Below are 14,098 nucleotides of genomic sequence, written 5' to 3'. Positions count from 1 at the left end.
GCACAACTAATGGAGGTGAGAATAAGAGGAAAAAAAGAGAGAAATGCAGCTCAAACACAGCAGGATCTATCCACAAACCCACGCAGTCCAAACCAGTGTGTTCCTTTCCCCACCGCCCACAGACACTAGCTGCTTGAACAGACACTAGCAGCATTTCTTTAAATTATTTGCTATCAGAAACAAAACCTCTGACAGTATCTAAAAAAGAGATTTGATCAAAGACGCTTCACTAAGAATGAAGACCACAATAGCAACGTTAATGATCATAGTGGCATAACTAAACTTAATAGAGTTGCTTTTCTTGAACTATAAACCTGCTTGATATTGTTGCTTTCTTTCAAAGCTGCAGCACTTTTATAAAAGAAGGCTCCGGTTAAAGGTCAATTTTAAATTGAAATGAATTGATAAGTATTTTGCATATGATTTCCATTTTTTGGGGTTTTGCTTTGATCTGAGGTTTCCCAATGTTATTCAGTTACAATTTTGGTTCAAGAACCATGATGAGCGCAGCATTGTGAAAATGTGTTCTTGCCTTCCTGCTTTGAGTGGTCATTAAAGGATGGGAGGGAAGGGAGAGCATTATGTATTTTCCAGGCACATAACATTTTATAGCTCAATCCAGCAACTACGTTTTCCTTAAGTCTTTATGAAAAAGGTATAAATATATCTCTCTTGCAGCCTGACACTACTACAGGCACCTTGCCTTTGCAGAAAGTAGCTTCCTTTAAGCTAACATATTACACCTTTTGTGCTCCCTCTGACTTCATTTGTAAGCACCTCTTTGATACTGAAAGCAGCTAACTTGGAATTCTCCTACCTCAGTGACAACATCTACACCGAAGCAACTAGTTAACATTTTGTGCATTCAGATTAGATTTAAAAAAAACACAAAAAAAACAAGGACTTTAGAGATTTCGACAGGACTGTTTTAGATAGTTGTGATTTACTGGACAGCAAAAATATTTAGACTGTTGCTGATTTCAAATAGATACTTCAGTTAAAAGCCAAAGTGGAAAGTGGAACAACATTTTATTTAGGTCTAAAAACATCACCATATTTGTGTATATCACCCACAAATGCTGTTACTATGCTCAGCAAACCTCTGTAATCAAGCCTGAAACTGAGTGGCACTTCACTTGATCTCTCAGGGGCAAGCACAAAAACAAATACATCTGGCAGGAGTCCCACAGGTTCAGATAGGTCAAGTACTGTGAGAGGGGTGGTGCCATAGAAGTGTTTTTCTTTGCAATTGTTAGCCTCTGCTGATGGTATGAAGTCGGACAGCAATGTACATGGCCTCCACAGCAGTCTTAAAACATTGTGGAGTGGGACAAGAGGCCAAAGGCTATTTTGGATAACAGTTGTGTAGTAAATCACACTTTCACATTATATGAACCAAAAATTTTATGTTTTTTGATTTTACTGCGATAATGAAAAGAACAAAAACTTAAATTCAAAAATGCATCACAGCTCTTTTGGCTAAATGTCGACTACTACATGCAGTAAGAGCCCTACAATCAACAGTGAGTGCTCTAAAAATAAAACCTGAACATTACCAAATAGTCTGCTCCAGTAGACAAGTTACAGGAAGTGGTGCTAAACTGCTAAACAATGAACAATTTCTTACTCAACCACATTTTAAAATACATCAATATTTATGACATCAACACTTGAAACTGTTTAGTTAAGGTAGCAATCCTAAACAATTGCTCAGTTTTGGAAGTGTGCAAACGTTGAAATTTAGAATTATCACAATAAATAACATTTATTATGATACTCACCTCCAATAACAAACAATACTTACCCATCCCTAATTCACATAATTCAAGTCAGTGTTTACATGGACACATACACAACATGTACATTGAGTATTATATTATAATGTATGAATTAAAAGTAATTAAGTAACTTTTTCACATAAAAGTGAAGGATTTGAACATTTGCAAGCCTCTATAAGCACAGGCAAATAGCAACATAAAATACTCCCAATCAAATTTTAATGGGGACATAAAGAGTTTGTAGTTGCACTTACACCTATAAAAATGTGTGTGGTCTGAGCAAAACCTGTAATAAACACGAGTGTATATATGTATGGGGTGCAACATTTGAACTACAACAATATAAAGTATATGACTTTGTATATATATATATATATATATATATATATATATATATATATATATATATATATATATATACAGTACAGACCAAAAGTTTGGACACACCTTTTAATTCAACGAGTTTCCTTTATTTTCATGACTATTGACATTGTAGATTCACACTGAAGGCATCAAAACTATGAATAACACATGTGGAAATATGCACTAAACAAAAAAGTGTAAAAGAACCGAAAATACCCCTTATATTCTAGTTTCTTCAAAGTAGCAACCTTTTGCTGTGATTACTGCTTTGCACACACTCTGCATTTTCTTGATGAGCTTCAAGAGGTAGTCACCTGAAATGGTTTTCACTTCATAGGTGTGCCCTGTTAGGTTAATAAGTGGGATTTCTTGCCTTATAAATAGTCATGAAAATAAAGAAAACCCATTGAATTAGAAAGGTGTGTCCAAACTTTTGGTCTGTACTGTGTATATATATATATATATATATATATATACTGTATATATATGCATATATGCAGTGTGCATAGAGTTGTATTATTGATGCAAGTATTTTGGCTAACTTTCTGCTCTTTCGAAATATCACTATGTATTTAGCAAGGATTGTGCATTTTTTTAATTTTGCAGAATATTGAAAATGTTTGTCATTGGTGGTAAATGTATTATAAAGACAGACATTCAACACAAAAGTAAAAATCAGATTTTTACTTTGTGGCAATTCGTTACCAGAAAAAATGCTCATCTATTAACACAAATTAATAAAAGTAATATTGCTTATTTTACATACGCTCTTTTGAAATACTGCTTATTTGCTTAAACACAGGAAATTTACAGTTGGTAAATTTTGCAAAAGTAAAAATCAAATGTTTACTTCGTGGCACTTTGTTACCAGAAAACACGCTCATCTCTTAGCCACACAGATCGTTATTGTTCAAAAAACATAAGATCTCTCTCTCGCTCTCTCTAACTTTTCTGTTAAATTATTAATTACGGCTCACTCTTTTCTTGAATATAGTTTCTTTTCTCTTGCGTGTAGTATGGCATGATGAACCTTTTTTCATATGTGGTTGGTTCTATTTTCTGATTGTATCCGCCTCAGTTTTTTTCCTCTGTGCTTACAACTAAGAAGGGCTACGTATAAACTCTACCATACATCTTTTAGTGTCCATCAAACTATGTTTGTCAATCATTCTGCCAATAAAACTAGCAGCCAAATTATCTCTTTTTTTCCTTCCAAAGTTTTGATCTCGACATCACTAGAATATCCATCTTCCTCTTTCTGGCTGCCTTTTGAAGTCTCCCCACTTCACTATCTGCAGTGGCACAGCTTTCCTTACATGTCACTCAGAAGTTGCTTTATGTTTTATAATACATGCCTGCTCACGCATACACATTTTTTACACACTCTTCCCTTTACCATCTGTTGAGGCAGTTCAGGGTATGGCCTTTCACCCCCTCTCATCAATCAGTCCCCTTGTCCATCTTCTGCTAGGGTCTCTGCTTGGGCCGTTGTCATGCACAAGGTCCTTTTGTTTCTGTTTGTAGCTTTGCAAACTGTTGTGTGAATTATATAGCCTAGATTAAAGTCAGCGCACCAGGGCCCACTGTTTCAAAGTTTGTGCTCATGTAACATAAGCAATATTACTTGTTTTTAATTTGTGTTAATAGATGAGCATTTCTATCTGACAACGAACTGCTAAGAAGTGAAAATCAGATTTTTACATTTGTGTTGAATGTCTGTTTTATAATATTTTTAAAACGAATGACAAACATTTTCACTATTCTGCAAAATTCACCAAATGCACAATTCTTAAGTAGTAAGTGGTATTTAGAAAGAGCAGAAGAAATCTTATGTTTTTTGAACAATAAAAATCTGTTGCTAAGAGATCACCGTGTTTACTGGTAACCAAGAGACATGAAGTAAAAATCTGATTTTTACTTTTGCAAAATTTACCAATTGTAAATTTCTTATGTCCAAGCAGATAAGCAAAATTTCAAAAGAGATTATAACATAAGCAATATTACTTGTTATTAATTTGTGTTAAGAAATGAGCATTTTCTTCTGGTAACGAACTGCCGCAAAGTGAAAATCAGATTTTTACTTTTGTGTTGAATGTCTGTTTTATAATATATTTACCACCATTGACAAAGAAAACATTTTCACTTTTCTGCAAAATTCTCCACCTGCACAATTCTTGACAAACATAATCACTTTGTTCCTGCAGTTTATTTCAGGGATTCTGAAACCTGAACCTGTTTGGCTCTATTACAGCTAAATAAATTAGAAAATCACTGAAACAATTTACTTGTGTAATTCAATTCAGATTGAAACTCTTTATTCATGAGTGATAAAATTCAGGCATTTATTTATGTAGATTTTGATTATAATGGTTTAAAACTAATAAAAATCCAAAATTCAGTTTCTCCTAATGAAGACTGTCGGTATGCTGAAGAGTGTAAGGACTCAACACTTGGTCATTCATCCTTTATGTGAATATCTGCATCAATGCGGCGTGGCATGGAAGCGATTGGTCAATGCTACTTCAAAACTTTGGAGAAGCTTGGCATACTTTGACATAAGTAACAAACCTGTGATTAAAAATACCCTGCTCATACAAAAAGGAAAATGCAAAGAATTGTATTTTCTTTTTCTTTTTTTTAAAAAGTTCCCTTCTGCTATAAAAAAAATCACTAAGGCTCTGTCAGGCAACAGTTGGGATGATGATATCTGATAATAGACTGGATGGAGATAGTAACAGTTTTAATGTGAAATCTTTCAGACTTGCAGGTTTAAATCTTATTCCTAGAAACATTTATGAGTTGTTCAAAGTCTGAGACAGGGATGAAAAAAAAACTTCAAAAGTCTCAAAGGTCAACCTGAAAAGCCACTATCTTCGAAATAGTGGTGCAAGCCAGTCTTTAAAATGAAAGATTTAATCTCTGTCAGATTATCCCTATAAAGAAAGGGTAGACAGAGAAGATGTCAGCGATAAAATGTCAGGGTCAAGATTGTTTTCTACAAAGAAAAAGCCACAATGTGAACTTTAAAAAGGCACCAGCTTGGTATTCTGTGAATTTTAGGGAGATGGACACACAAATGTTTAACTTTTAACAATAAAAGTTAAACAAACTTTTATTCTGCACCATAACAAAGATAAGGAACATGTACTTAAGAAATATATACTGTTTTGTTACTTGGCAATGGCATATAATAACACTTTGGATAAAATATTATACGGAGAAATCTCACTAGGAGTAAAACTGTTGGGGTTTTTTTTTCCAAGTCTTAATTTTTGGTTTTCATAATTTTACTCTTTACTTTCACTGTCATACTTTTATTTTTTTCTGTAGATATTTCATTTAGCCAGTTATTCTCATTTTCACCAAATTTTTCTAAGTATTTGACTCTGAATTAAATATGTGCTTGAAAAAAAAAAAACAGCTTCCACTCAATTTATATTTCACATAATTAAAAAAAAAAGTCTGGTGCAAGAATATAAAATGTTTCTTCCCCACAGAGCAGCATTCTACTGGTAATTACGCTTTTGAAACAATATAAAACCACTGATTGCTTTTATTCTGAGCCTTTGCTTTTATCGGCTGTTGGTACAGCCAAATTCATCAATTGTTGCTCTGAGCCTTTTATAACTTTGAAGCCGCAGAAAGACATTCTGCCATGGTAATAATGTGCAAATTACTCCATTCAGAATTGCTTTTTGATTGATAAATTGAGTAAATAAAACACTTTGTAGATAAGCCTTGGGTTTAAACACTCTTTGAAAAAGCAACAGCAAAGCAAAACGCTTTACAAAGTGAATGCAAAACCCATTTTTGAACACTGGTAATGATGTAAGCCCCCAAATAGACAGCATATGTCATTTCTGTATTCTCCAATTTGAGGTGTCAAAATATTTAACAGGAAAGATGCAAATACTTTGAAATTAAGTACTTTAAATTAAGACTTTGAGGTTCTTTGTCTTTTTGCTGTCATCTTCTACTGTCAGCAATAAAAGCAGGTTACTTCAAAATCTCATTAGCTTGCAGCTAAGCTGAAAATAAATATGGTGTCCTCAAAAGAAAACTGCACATTTCTCTGTAATTGTTCTTACATCTACATGCAGATTGCAGCCATGACTTACCTTCTTCCCTTGCTGAACACAGTTCATGTACTGCTTAGCCAGTCTGGAGCAGTGCAGTGTCTGCTTTGGGTTTTCTTTATAGCATTGAAGCACTTTGGTCTGCAGGTCAGTGCACATGGGTGAAATGTACCGGGGCCTAGAAGAGGAGCAAAAAAGAAGGGTCATTAAAGTCCTTTAACTCCATAAAATAAAAACTTGGATGTCTGTAATAATGCAAAGAAGTCTAATTCAGACTTTCCTTTTTACACTGATAAACTTAGAAGTCCCACTGCAGTACTAACATAGCAAATAATTGCTGATCAGTACTTCATGCTAGTAATTTACTGACATGTATTAATCATTGTGGTTCAATTCAGAGGCATTTTTTACATCCTATCTCGAAAAACTGGGACATTTTGAAACCATAACTTTGTTTCTCACATGCCCTGGTGAAATCTTGGACATTACATGTTGCTTCTCTTCTATTCAGGTGCAGAAATCTACCATTTACACCTTCGAAAGAGCCATTATTTGAATAACAAAACTTCAAGAAACCAATTTTATTGCTGTATGATAAAGTAAGTTTATTGCAGAAGATGTTTTGAAAGTTGTAAGGGAGCGCTGTTGCACCATTTCTGTACCGACTTTTCGAAACCCTTTAAATATGTAATTTTCATGCAGGTCTGATGCATCCACCAAGTTTGGTGAGTTTTCGTATATGCTTAGAGCTCCAAAAAGTCAATACATTTGACAGAAAAAGAAAAAAACAGTACAGATGCAATAGGTCTTTGCAGTGTTTCGCTGTGCAGGTTTAATAATATCCTTAATAAAGTAGTGTTATCTCACACTGAAAATTTTGGAAAAATTAAACTTTTCATTCAGTGAGGGAAAAAAATGCAACTGTGTGTGTTGAGCTTGTTAGAGATGGGAGTGACAGTAGCACCAGCAACGTCTGGCTCATATCAATGAATATTAATTAGTAGCAAAAGAAAATGAAAAAAAAAATTGCTCCAAAATGAGACCGTCTGTAGTTTGTTTTAGTTAAAAGTTGAACAAGCTAAGATAGCTTCAAAAGCAGGCTCAGTCTGTAGAGACAGATGAATTATGCATCAAGCAAAGAGCTTAGTAGTCAATGTCAAACTTTCTTTTTTTGGTTATCTGACTTGCACATTGAGTTTGTGTACAGCAACAAAAGCACACAATTCAAACCACACCTACAAACACATTCAGGCACATCCACTCTGGCTCAGACCTTCACACGGATACTGAATGCTAATCCTACAAGAGTGTAATCCTTGATTGCTCTGTTGCTTGTGGTAATTTACCTGCTGTTGTGACAGAATTTGCAAATGGAAGGATATGGATAAATACATTCACACATATGTATCCAATGCACAAAAACACAAAGCAGATAGCAACCCTTTGAATTGGTATGCTTCTACAATAACTCACTTCAGCTAAACAAATCATTGCTTTTTTCTAATGCCACAAAAAAAAATTACATTGCATGAATATTTGACTCAACTAAATTCACTTGTTATGCACTTTAATTTAATAAACATTAAAGTAATTTAATTTAGAAATATCTTAAACATCTGCACCGAACTGTGGCAAAAGCTATTGACATTTGGTTAAAAAAAAAATTAGATATAAAAAAAAAATCCAGCTTTTCAGTACGTTGCTGAATATATTGGGGTAAGACACTACTTATAAACATAAATAAAATGTATAATATAGCAATTACAGAAACTCACTCTGAAGCTTGCTCTGTTTTATCAAACTTTCTTCTAATTAAAAAGTAGTAACTCCTTACTGCCATTGAGAGACAGGTGAAGATGGACATCAGACCTGACACAGCATGCTTAAATTCTCATCAAGAAACTGCTATCAGTATTTGTGAAGACATATGAAATTCTGTCCAACACATTTTTATGTATAACTAACAATCCTTTTCAACATGGAAATTTCTAAAATATAAATAAATAAACATATTCTGAATCTTACCGAACCAAACTGCAAGTTCACTGACAGTAAATATCCACCTTAAATGAAGTTTAAGGTGGATATTTACTAATAATATAAGTAATAATATAATATAATACAATATAATATAATCTCTAACACATTCATTCATACTTCCATTCCTGATAGAGTTGCACATTATACTAAGTTACAATCATAAAGTAAATGTGTGCATTTGAATGCAATGTCTGGTAGATTAAACTATTTCAAGTGCATTGAAACTCTGCTTTAAATAAAATGTTGATTAGTCTATTTCAACATATCTCCCTCTGATTCATGCACATTTCTGACAGAGACTAGACAGACCCATGTGGGTAAATACACACAGTCATTGCAATATTCAGCAACATAACATCATGCAGTTCTTGTCCCTGATATTGATAACTTCTTTCCCATTTTATCTGTTTTTCAAGTAGGTTTTCAGAGAATGGAATGCCATGTTATACAAACCCTAAGAAAGGAAAAAAATGTAAGGTATGTGAGGTATATTTTAAAAATACAATATTTCTTACGTTTACTGACTTTTATTTATTGCTGTTTTTATAAACAGCACGTAAGCCATGCTTCTCTTGAAAATATATGAGCAATTGTGAAATAAAATGGTGTTGGCAGTGTTGACTTTTTTCCCTTTCAAATTTCTCTGCACACCTTCTATAGGGGACAGGTTGTCAAGTATAGAGACATCCTTTTCAGAAGGAACCATGGCTTGTAGTGTATAAAGAATGCAGTTTTGCTCTCCCTTTAAAAATCCGAGGACCTCTGCAGAGAAGTTCTGCATAAAGAAAAAATATCTTTCTCTAAAATCTAGATTTGCTTTACTGCATTACTTGTGCTACACAAGTATGAATCACTTTTTCAAAGTGCATCTACATATTAACCCGTACAGACCTCGGCTGCTATATTTATTGATGACAATCTGAATGGTCCTCCTGAATGGATTTTTTTAGTTTAAACACACATGACTTTTTTTCTTTCAAAAAAAAGATCTGTGATGCTTACATGTACACATGGTTCTTCTGGAGGTAGAAAAGTCAGTAATTGTTGGTATCAGTAAAATAAAACATGTTGGAATATTCCAAAGTACGCATCTTCAGATCTGACTCAAGTATTTGGCTCAGAATCCCAATCCTTGCATTTTTAAATGGCTGGCATCAGAGCAGACGATTGCACTAAACAAAATCAGTTGATACTCTTATCTCTACGTTTTACCTTAGTCGCATCATTAAAGCCATTAACTGTAAACACTGCAAACTGCCATGAAGGATCTTGGTGAAAGGCCCCAAGTGCTTTTGCTTTGTTGTCTGTAGTTTGACACCATCTTATAATAAAGAAATGCTGTAAATGCTGTCCTTAGCAAGTGATGCTGCAAGTCTCTCCCACCACCAATCGCCAGTAGGACACCTATTCCACTCCGTGCCCATATTGCAAATAAATCACACCTTTGCACAGCTGAGTCATGATATTGATCAATGCTTGCTGGTCATGCTAGCTATTCTAACTATTGATGCACCACTGGGACGGGTTGTGTGTCTGAGTGAGATCATTTGATACCCGAACATGGAGATGTGACGAAGCTGTACCAAACTGTACCACTGCAACCAACAAGAAAATTCAACTACTTAGGTATTGTTTGACCAAAGGAGGCCAGGACTGAGATCAAATATTGCAGGACTAAACTAATTTCATGTCAAATGTCAAAATTCCAACAGAAACATCAAGACAAAATCCTAAATAAGCTATTAGAGACTTTATCAGTATAAAAAAAAGTTGACTGGGGGTTAGTTACACAAGTGTAGATTATATATCGACAGCTTCCTAAAGTAATGGCCTAAATCACTACCTCTTTCTTTCAGAAATATGTTTTAGGCAAAAATATCACTTTTGGCAGGAAATTACTTTGGCCATTATTTTAGGAAGGTGACATTATATTATGTTTACAATACAAACTCCTCTGACATTTCTGGTATAGGAATTTCATAACACACACAGATCAAACAAAACATAAACTACACCTAAAGCAACACCTTTCTGGGGTAAATTTTATTGAGAAATATATATAATAAACTATTTTATTTTTGTAGCAACATCTAAATTCAAGATAAAGTCTAGATGAAAGCATGGCCGATGCTTAACCTGTTGTCACAGTGTTGTATAAAGCAATGGTGAACTTAAATGTTTCACCACAGGATTTTTCAGAGCAAGAATTGTAGAGGGAATGAATTAGAGTTTAATTCGATAAGGAGGCACATGTTTCATCATGTCAAATGAAGAACTGAAGATGACCACTTGACATTCACACACACACCCCTGCACAAGTTTCTATGCTTGCACGCACACCAACACCCAGTCAACTCTCAGAGCTGTCCTCGTACCATGCCAGAAAGCAATTACGGATTCATGCCTCCTTCACATATGAATGAGCTCAGAGGTTCCTTCCTTTACTTACAAATACACAACAAATATGCACACCCAGTGTGCACGTCGGTGTTATCTGTGCTTAACAAATCCATGGGGTGTGTGTGTGTGTGTGTGCTCGCATGTGAGAAACTGCATGCAAATAAGACTGTGAGAGAAATTTCTCTGCACTGGTGTGTCTATTGTGCAGTCTTAGTATGTGTGGGTTGGTGTGCTAGCGTGTGCAGTGGAGGGTAAAGCGACAGGATTAAACAAATCAGAGGTAGAGGGAATATTCATGAAGAGGGAAGTGAATGCAACCTATGAGAGAGAAACAAACCGAATGTGACAGTGATGAATTAAATGATGAATAACCCTTCCAGTTTGCATGGACAAACAGTAGTCCATGGCAACCATCAGTCTATGATTTACCTTTTCCTCATTACAAGGTGCAACGCCACTAGGTGTGCTGGAGGCAGTCAAACATTTCTCCACGTTAACCTATCAAGACAGGTCGTCAGGTTACTGACTGATGCCTTCAGGATCTGTCCTGCACATTGATAATTGATGATAGTTTCCAACATTTCTAATATGCTGGACACAAATATGTAGTAATAGCATTCTTAATAGTACTGTAAGAGCCAACCGTCCTTGGATGTGAACTAGTCATACTAGTCATTTCTTCATATCATCCATAAACTAGTCATATCTATTTCCTGGCCAAAGATGCAGCATGGTTAGGTAAAAAATAAAACACAAATGTATGACATAAAGGTTGCATTCACGCTTTCCCTGTTTAATTTGCTTATATCAAACTCTAGTTCAGTTGTCTAGAAAGTCTGGTTCATTTGGTGATGTGTGAAGGCATGATCAAATTCTGATGCAGACCAAAAAAGACTAGTCATAATTTAATTGTTGATATCTGAATTATAAGTTTCAGATAGCTTGCAATTAAATGCATATATCTAAGCTTTCAAACTAATTAATGGTAAATATGACATCATTTATATTAGTCATAACGTAGTTAGAGATTTCTCAAACAGATAATTTGTCTAGTCAAAATATAATAAGAGATATCTTAATTTACTAATATGTCTGGTCCTAAACCAAATAAATGTAAATTTGGTGAAACTAATTTTATGTTAAAACAGCATGCCACAGAGACGGCATCTTTTTTTGTGGAGGATTGAAGGTGCTTGTTGCTAGAGGTTGATTCGCACCCCTGGGTGTTGACCATCAGCAAAGTCTGGTGCTCCAAAAAAAAGTTTCTTCTGAAGACAGAAAATCCTTTATCCCCTCATAAAAACTAGAATTAGGACCAAAAACTGTTTCTCCAGGCTTTTGAGAATCCATAAGTTCCTAACAATTCTCAGATTTTACTAGTATCAACTTGATACTAATATTTTGAAAGCTAATTTCTTAGTATAAATTCTCCATTTATTTTCTTAATTTGTGTGTAATTTATTTAGAGTTAATAAGGGTCTTCTATTTTAATTGAGAGGCTGATTACCTTTGAACTGATTCAAAAACTCATATACAAATCCACTGAAAATTTTTACTTAAAACAAGTATGGTTCAAATGGGAAAGTCAAGAATTTTGCCCTTCAGACTGATTTGTCAAAGACTGTCAGGCTAGTTGGTTTTGATAGATTGTGATACTTTGTGGCTTATGGAACTTCTTCTAATTGAATCTCAAGCCTGCTAATGAAATGCATTCATTCTGGATAAAAAGGGGACATAATCTCTGACACATAGATGAGGGATTAGCAGTGTTCTGCTAGATATAGAGATTGCATTGTCCATCCATCCATCCATCCATCCATTTTCTGTTCACCCTTTGTCCCTAATGGGGTCGGGAGGGTTGCTGGTGCCCATCTCCAGCTACGTTCCAGGCGAGAGGCGGGGTACACCCTGGACAGGTCGCCAGTCTGTCACAGGGCAACACAGAGACATACAGGACAAACAACCATGCACACGCACACTCACACCTAGGGAGAATTTAAAGAGACCAATTAACCTGACAGTCATGTTTTTTGGACTGTGGGAGGAAGCCGGAGTACCCGGAGAGAACCCACGCATGCACAGGGAGAACATGCAAACTCCATGCAGAAAGACCCCAGCCGGGAATCGAACCCAGGACCTTCTTGCTGCAAGGCAACAGTGCTACCAACTGTGCCACTGTGCAGCCTTATATATTGATTGCATTGTGTTGAAATCAATTATTTGTGTCCAAATTTAACGTTTAGATTCTTTTGAATTACTTGATGTTTGCCTTTGCAACTTGACAATATGTCTGTGTTCTGAATTACTCCCTAAGAACTCACGATAACAGCAACAATAGCCTCAAGGTATTAATCCAAACTCAGGAGGAATAAAAATAATTCTTTTTTCTATTTAACACAAGAAACTTTCTGATAGCAGGAGTGTTTTAATAATGGAATCTGAAGCAGAAAATTGCCTCTGCTAATCTGCACCAACTGCCTCGTTTGACTGAAATAAAAGGTGAGCTCTTATTACAAAAACATTAGTCGACCCAGCTAGTTTGATTGCTAACTTTTGCAGTGAAAAGAAGCAAAACAACATCCAAATTGCTTTCTGAAAAGTGACGGTCGCCAAAGATGCGTGAAGAGTTGAGGGGAAAAGATTAGGATGGAATCGTAAGTTTCTCATTATTTTTTTGTCTCACCTTGGTGGTGTGTGGCTTTTTATGAAGAGAGCTCAAGCTCCTGGTTTTTGCAGGGCATGACATGAGGGAATTAAGAAATAATAAGAAAAAGAAAAGATCGAATGGGCGTAGCATTTTATTATTCTCCGTGTCTGAGGAGGCATTGTTTGTGTTTGTGTGTGTACCGGGGGATGCTTATTAATGACGAGGATGTTGGTTGCCTTAAACTAGCAGCTGTGGCATTCTACTTTATTTTTTAATAATACACTGAATGAAAAGGAAGCGAAGAGAGGATCAAAGATGTCATGGTTGGGGTGAGATCAAAAGAAACGACAGAGCAGGCATCTTCTATTGTAAGAGGCTTTGTGAAGCTTTTATGAAAATGCTATGAGCATAACATAGTTCAGCTCACACTAATCTTACTTACCAATCACGCAATATCAGAAACACAGAATATTTCTACAAAGTATAATTTGGCAGTCATGGGAAAGATTTATCCAACCTTTGCTAAGTTATGACACAAACTTAAATCCTAAGTTCATATACTGCAATATTACATCCCTAAATTTTATCTCAGCTCTGCAGAAACACAGTTCTATCTCGAATGGGAATAACATCCAGGAGCAGTAGAAGTCATGTGCTGCAGATAGACAGACCTGTGCTTCTATCTTTCTACGCTGACACATGAAATGCTAAAAAGAGATGGAATTGATTGATAAAAGTTTGCTCTCAGTTAGCCAGACTGATTGATCCCTACCAGTCTCGCTTTGTGGGGACAG

The 14,098-nt window shown here is 35.3% G+C and overlaps 1 protein-coding gene across 5 annotated transcripts in view; it reads right to left on the bottom strand.

The window, feature by feature from the left end:
- The window catches only part of chchd6b (coiled-coil-helix-coiled-coil-helix domain containing 6b), a 58,112-nt gene that overhangs the window by 11,099 nt on the left and 32,915 nt on the right, over window positions 1–14,098 (bottom strand). For 4 of the 5 annotated variants that reach the window (XM_032550386.1, XM_032550387.1, XM_032550389.1 and 1 more), the window contains one exon: window positions 6,260–6,395. In XM_032550386.1, the coding sequence (XP_032406277.1) occupies window positions 6,260–6,395 (136 nt within the window). Of the gene's footprint in view, window positions 1–4,180; window positions 6,396–14,098 lie in introns of those variants that run through there. The other variant, XM_032550385.1, reaches the window with a different exon arrangement.

The sequence above is a fragment of the Xiphophorus hellerii genome, chromosome 20, assembly GCF_003331165.1.
Source record: "Xiphophorus hellerii strain 12219 chromosome 20, Xiphophorus_hellerii-4.1, whole genome shotgun sequence".
Taxonomy (NCBI): domain Eukaryota; kingdom Metazoa; phylum Chordata; class Actinopteri; order Cyprinodontiformes; family Poeciliidae; genus Xiphophorus; species Xiphophorus hellerii.
Note: the sequence above shows the minus strand (reverse complement) of the source record. Positions and strands in the feature narration are given on the sequence as shown.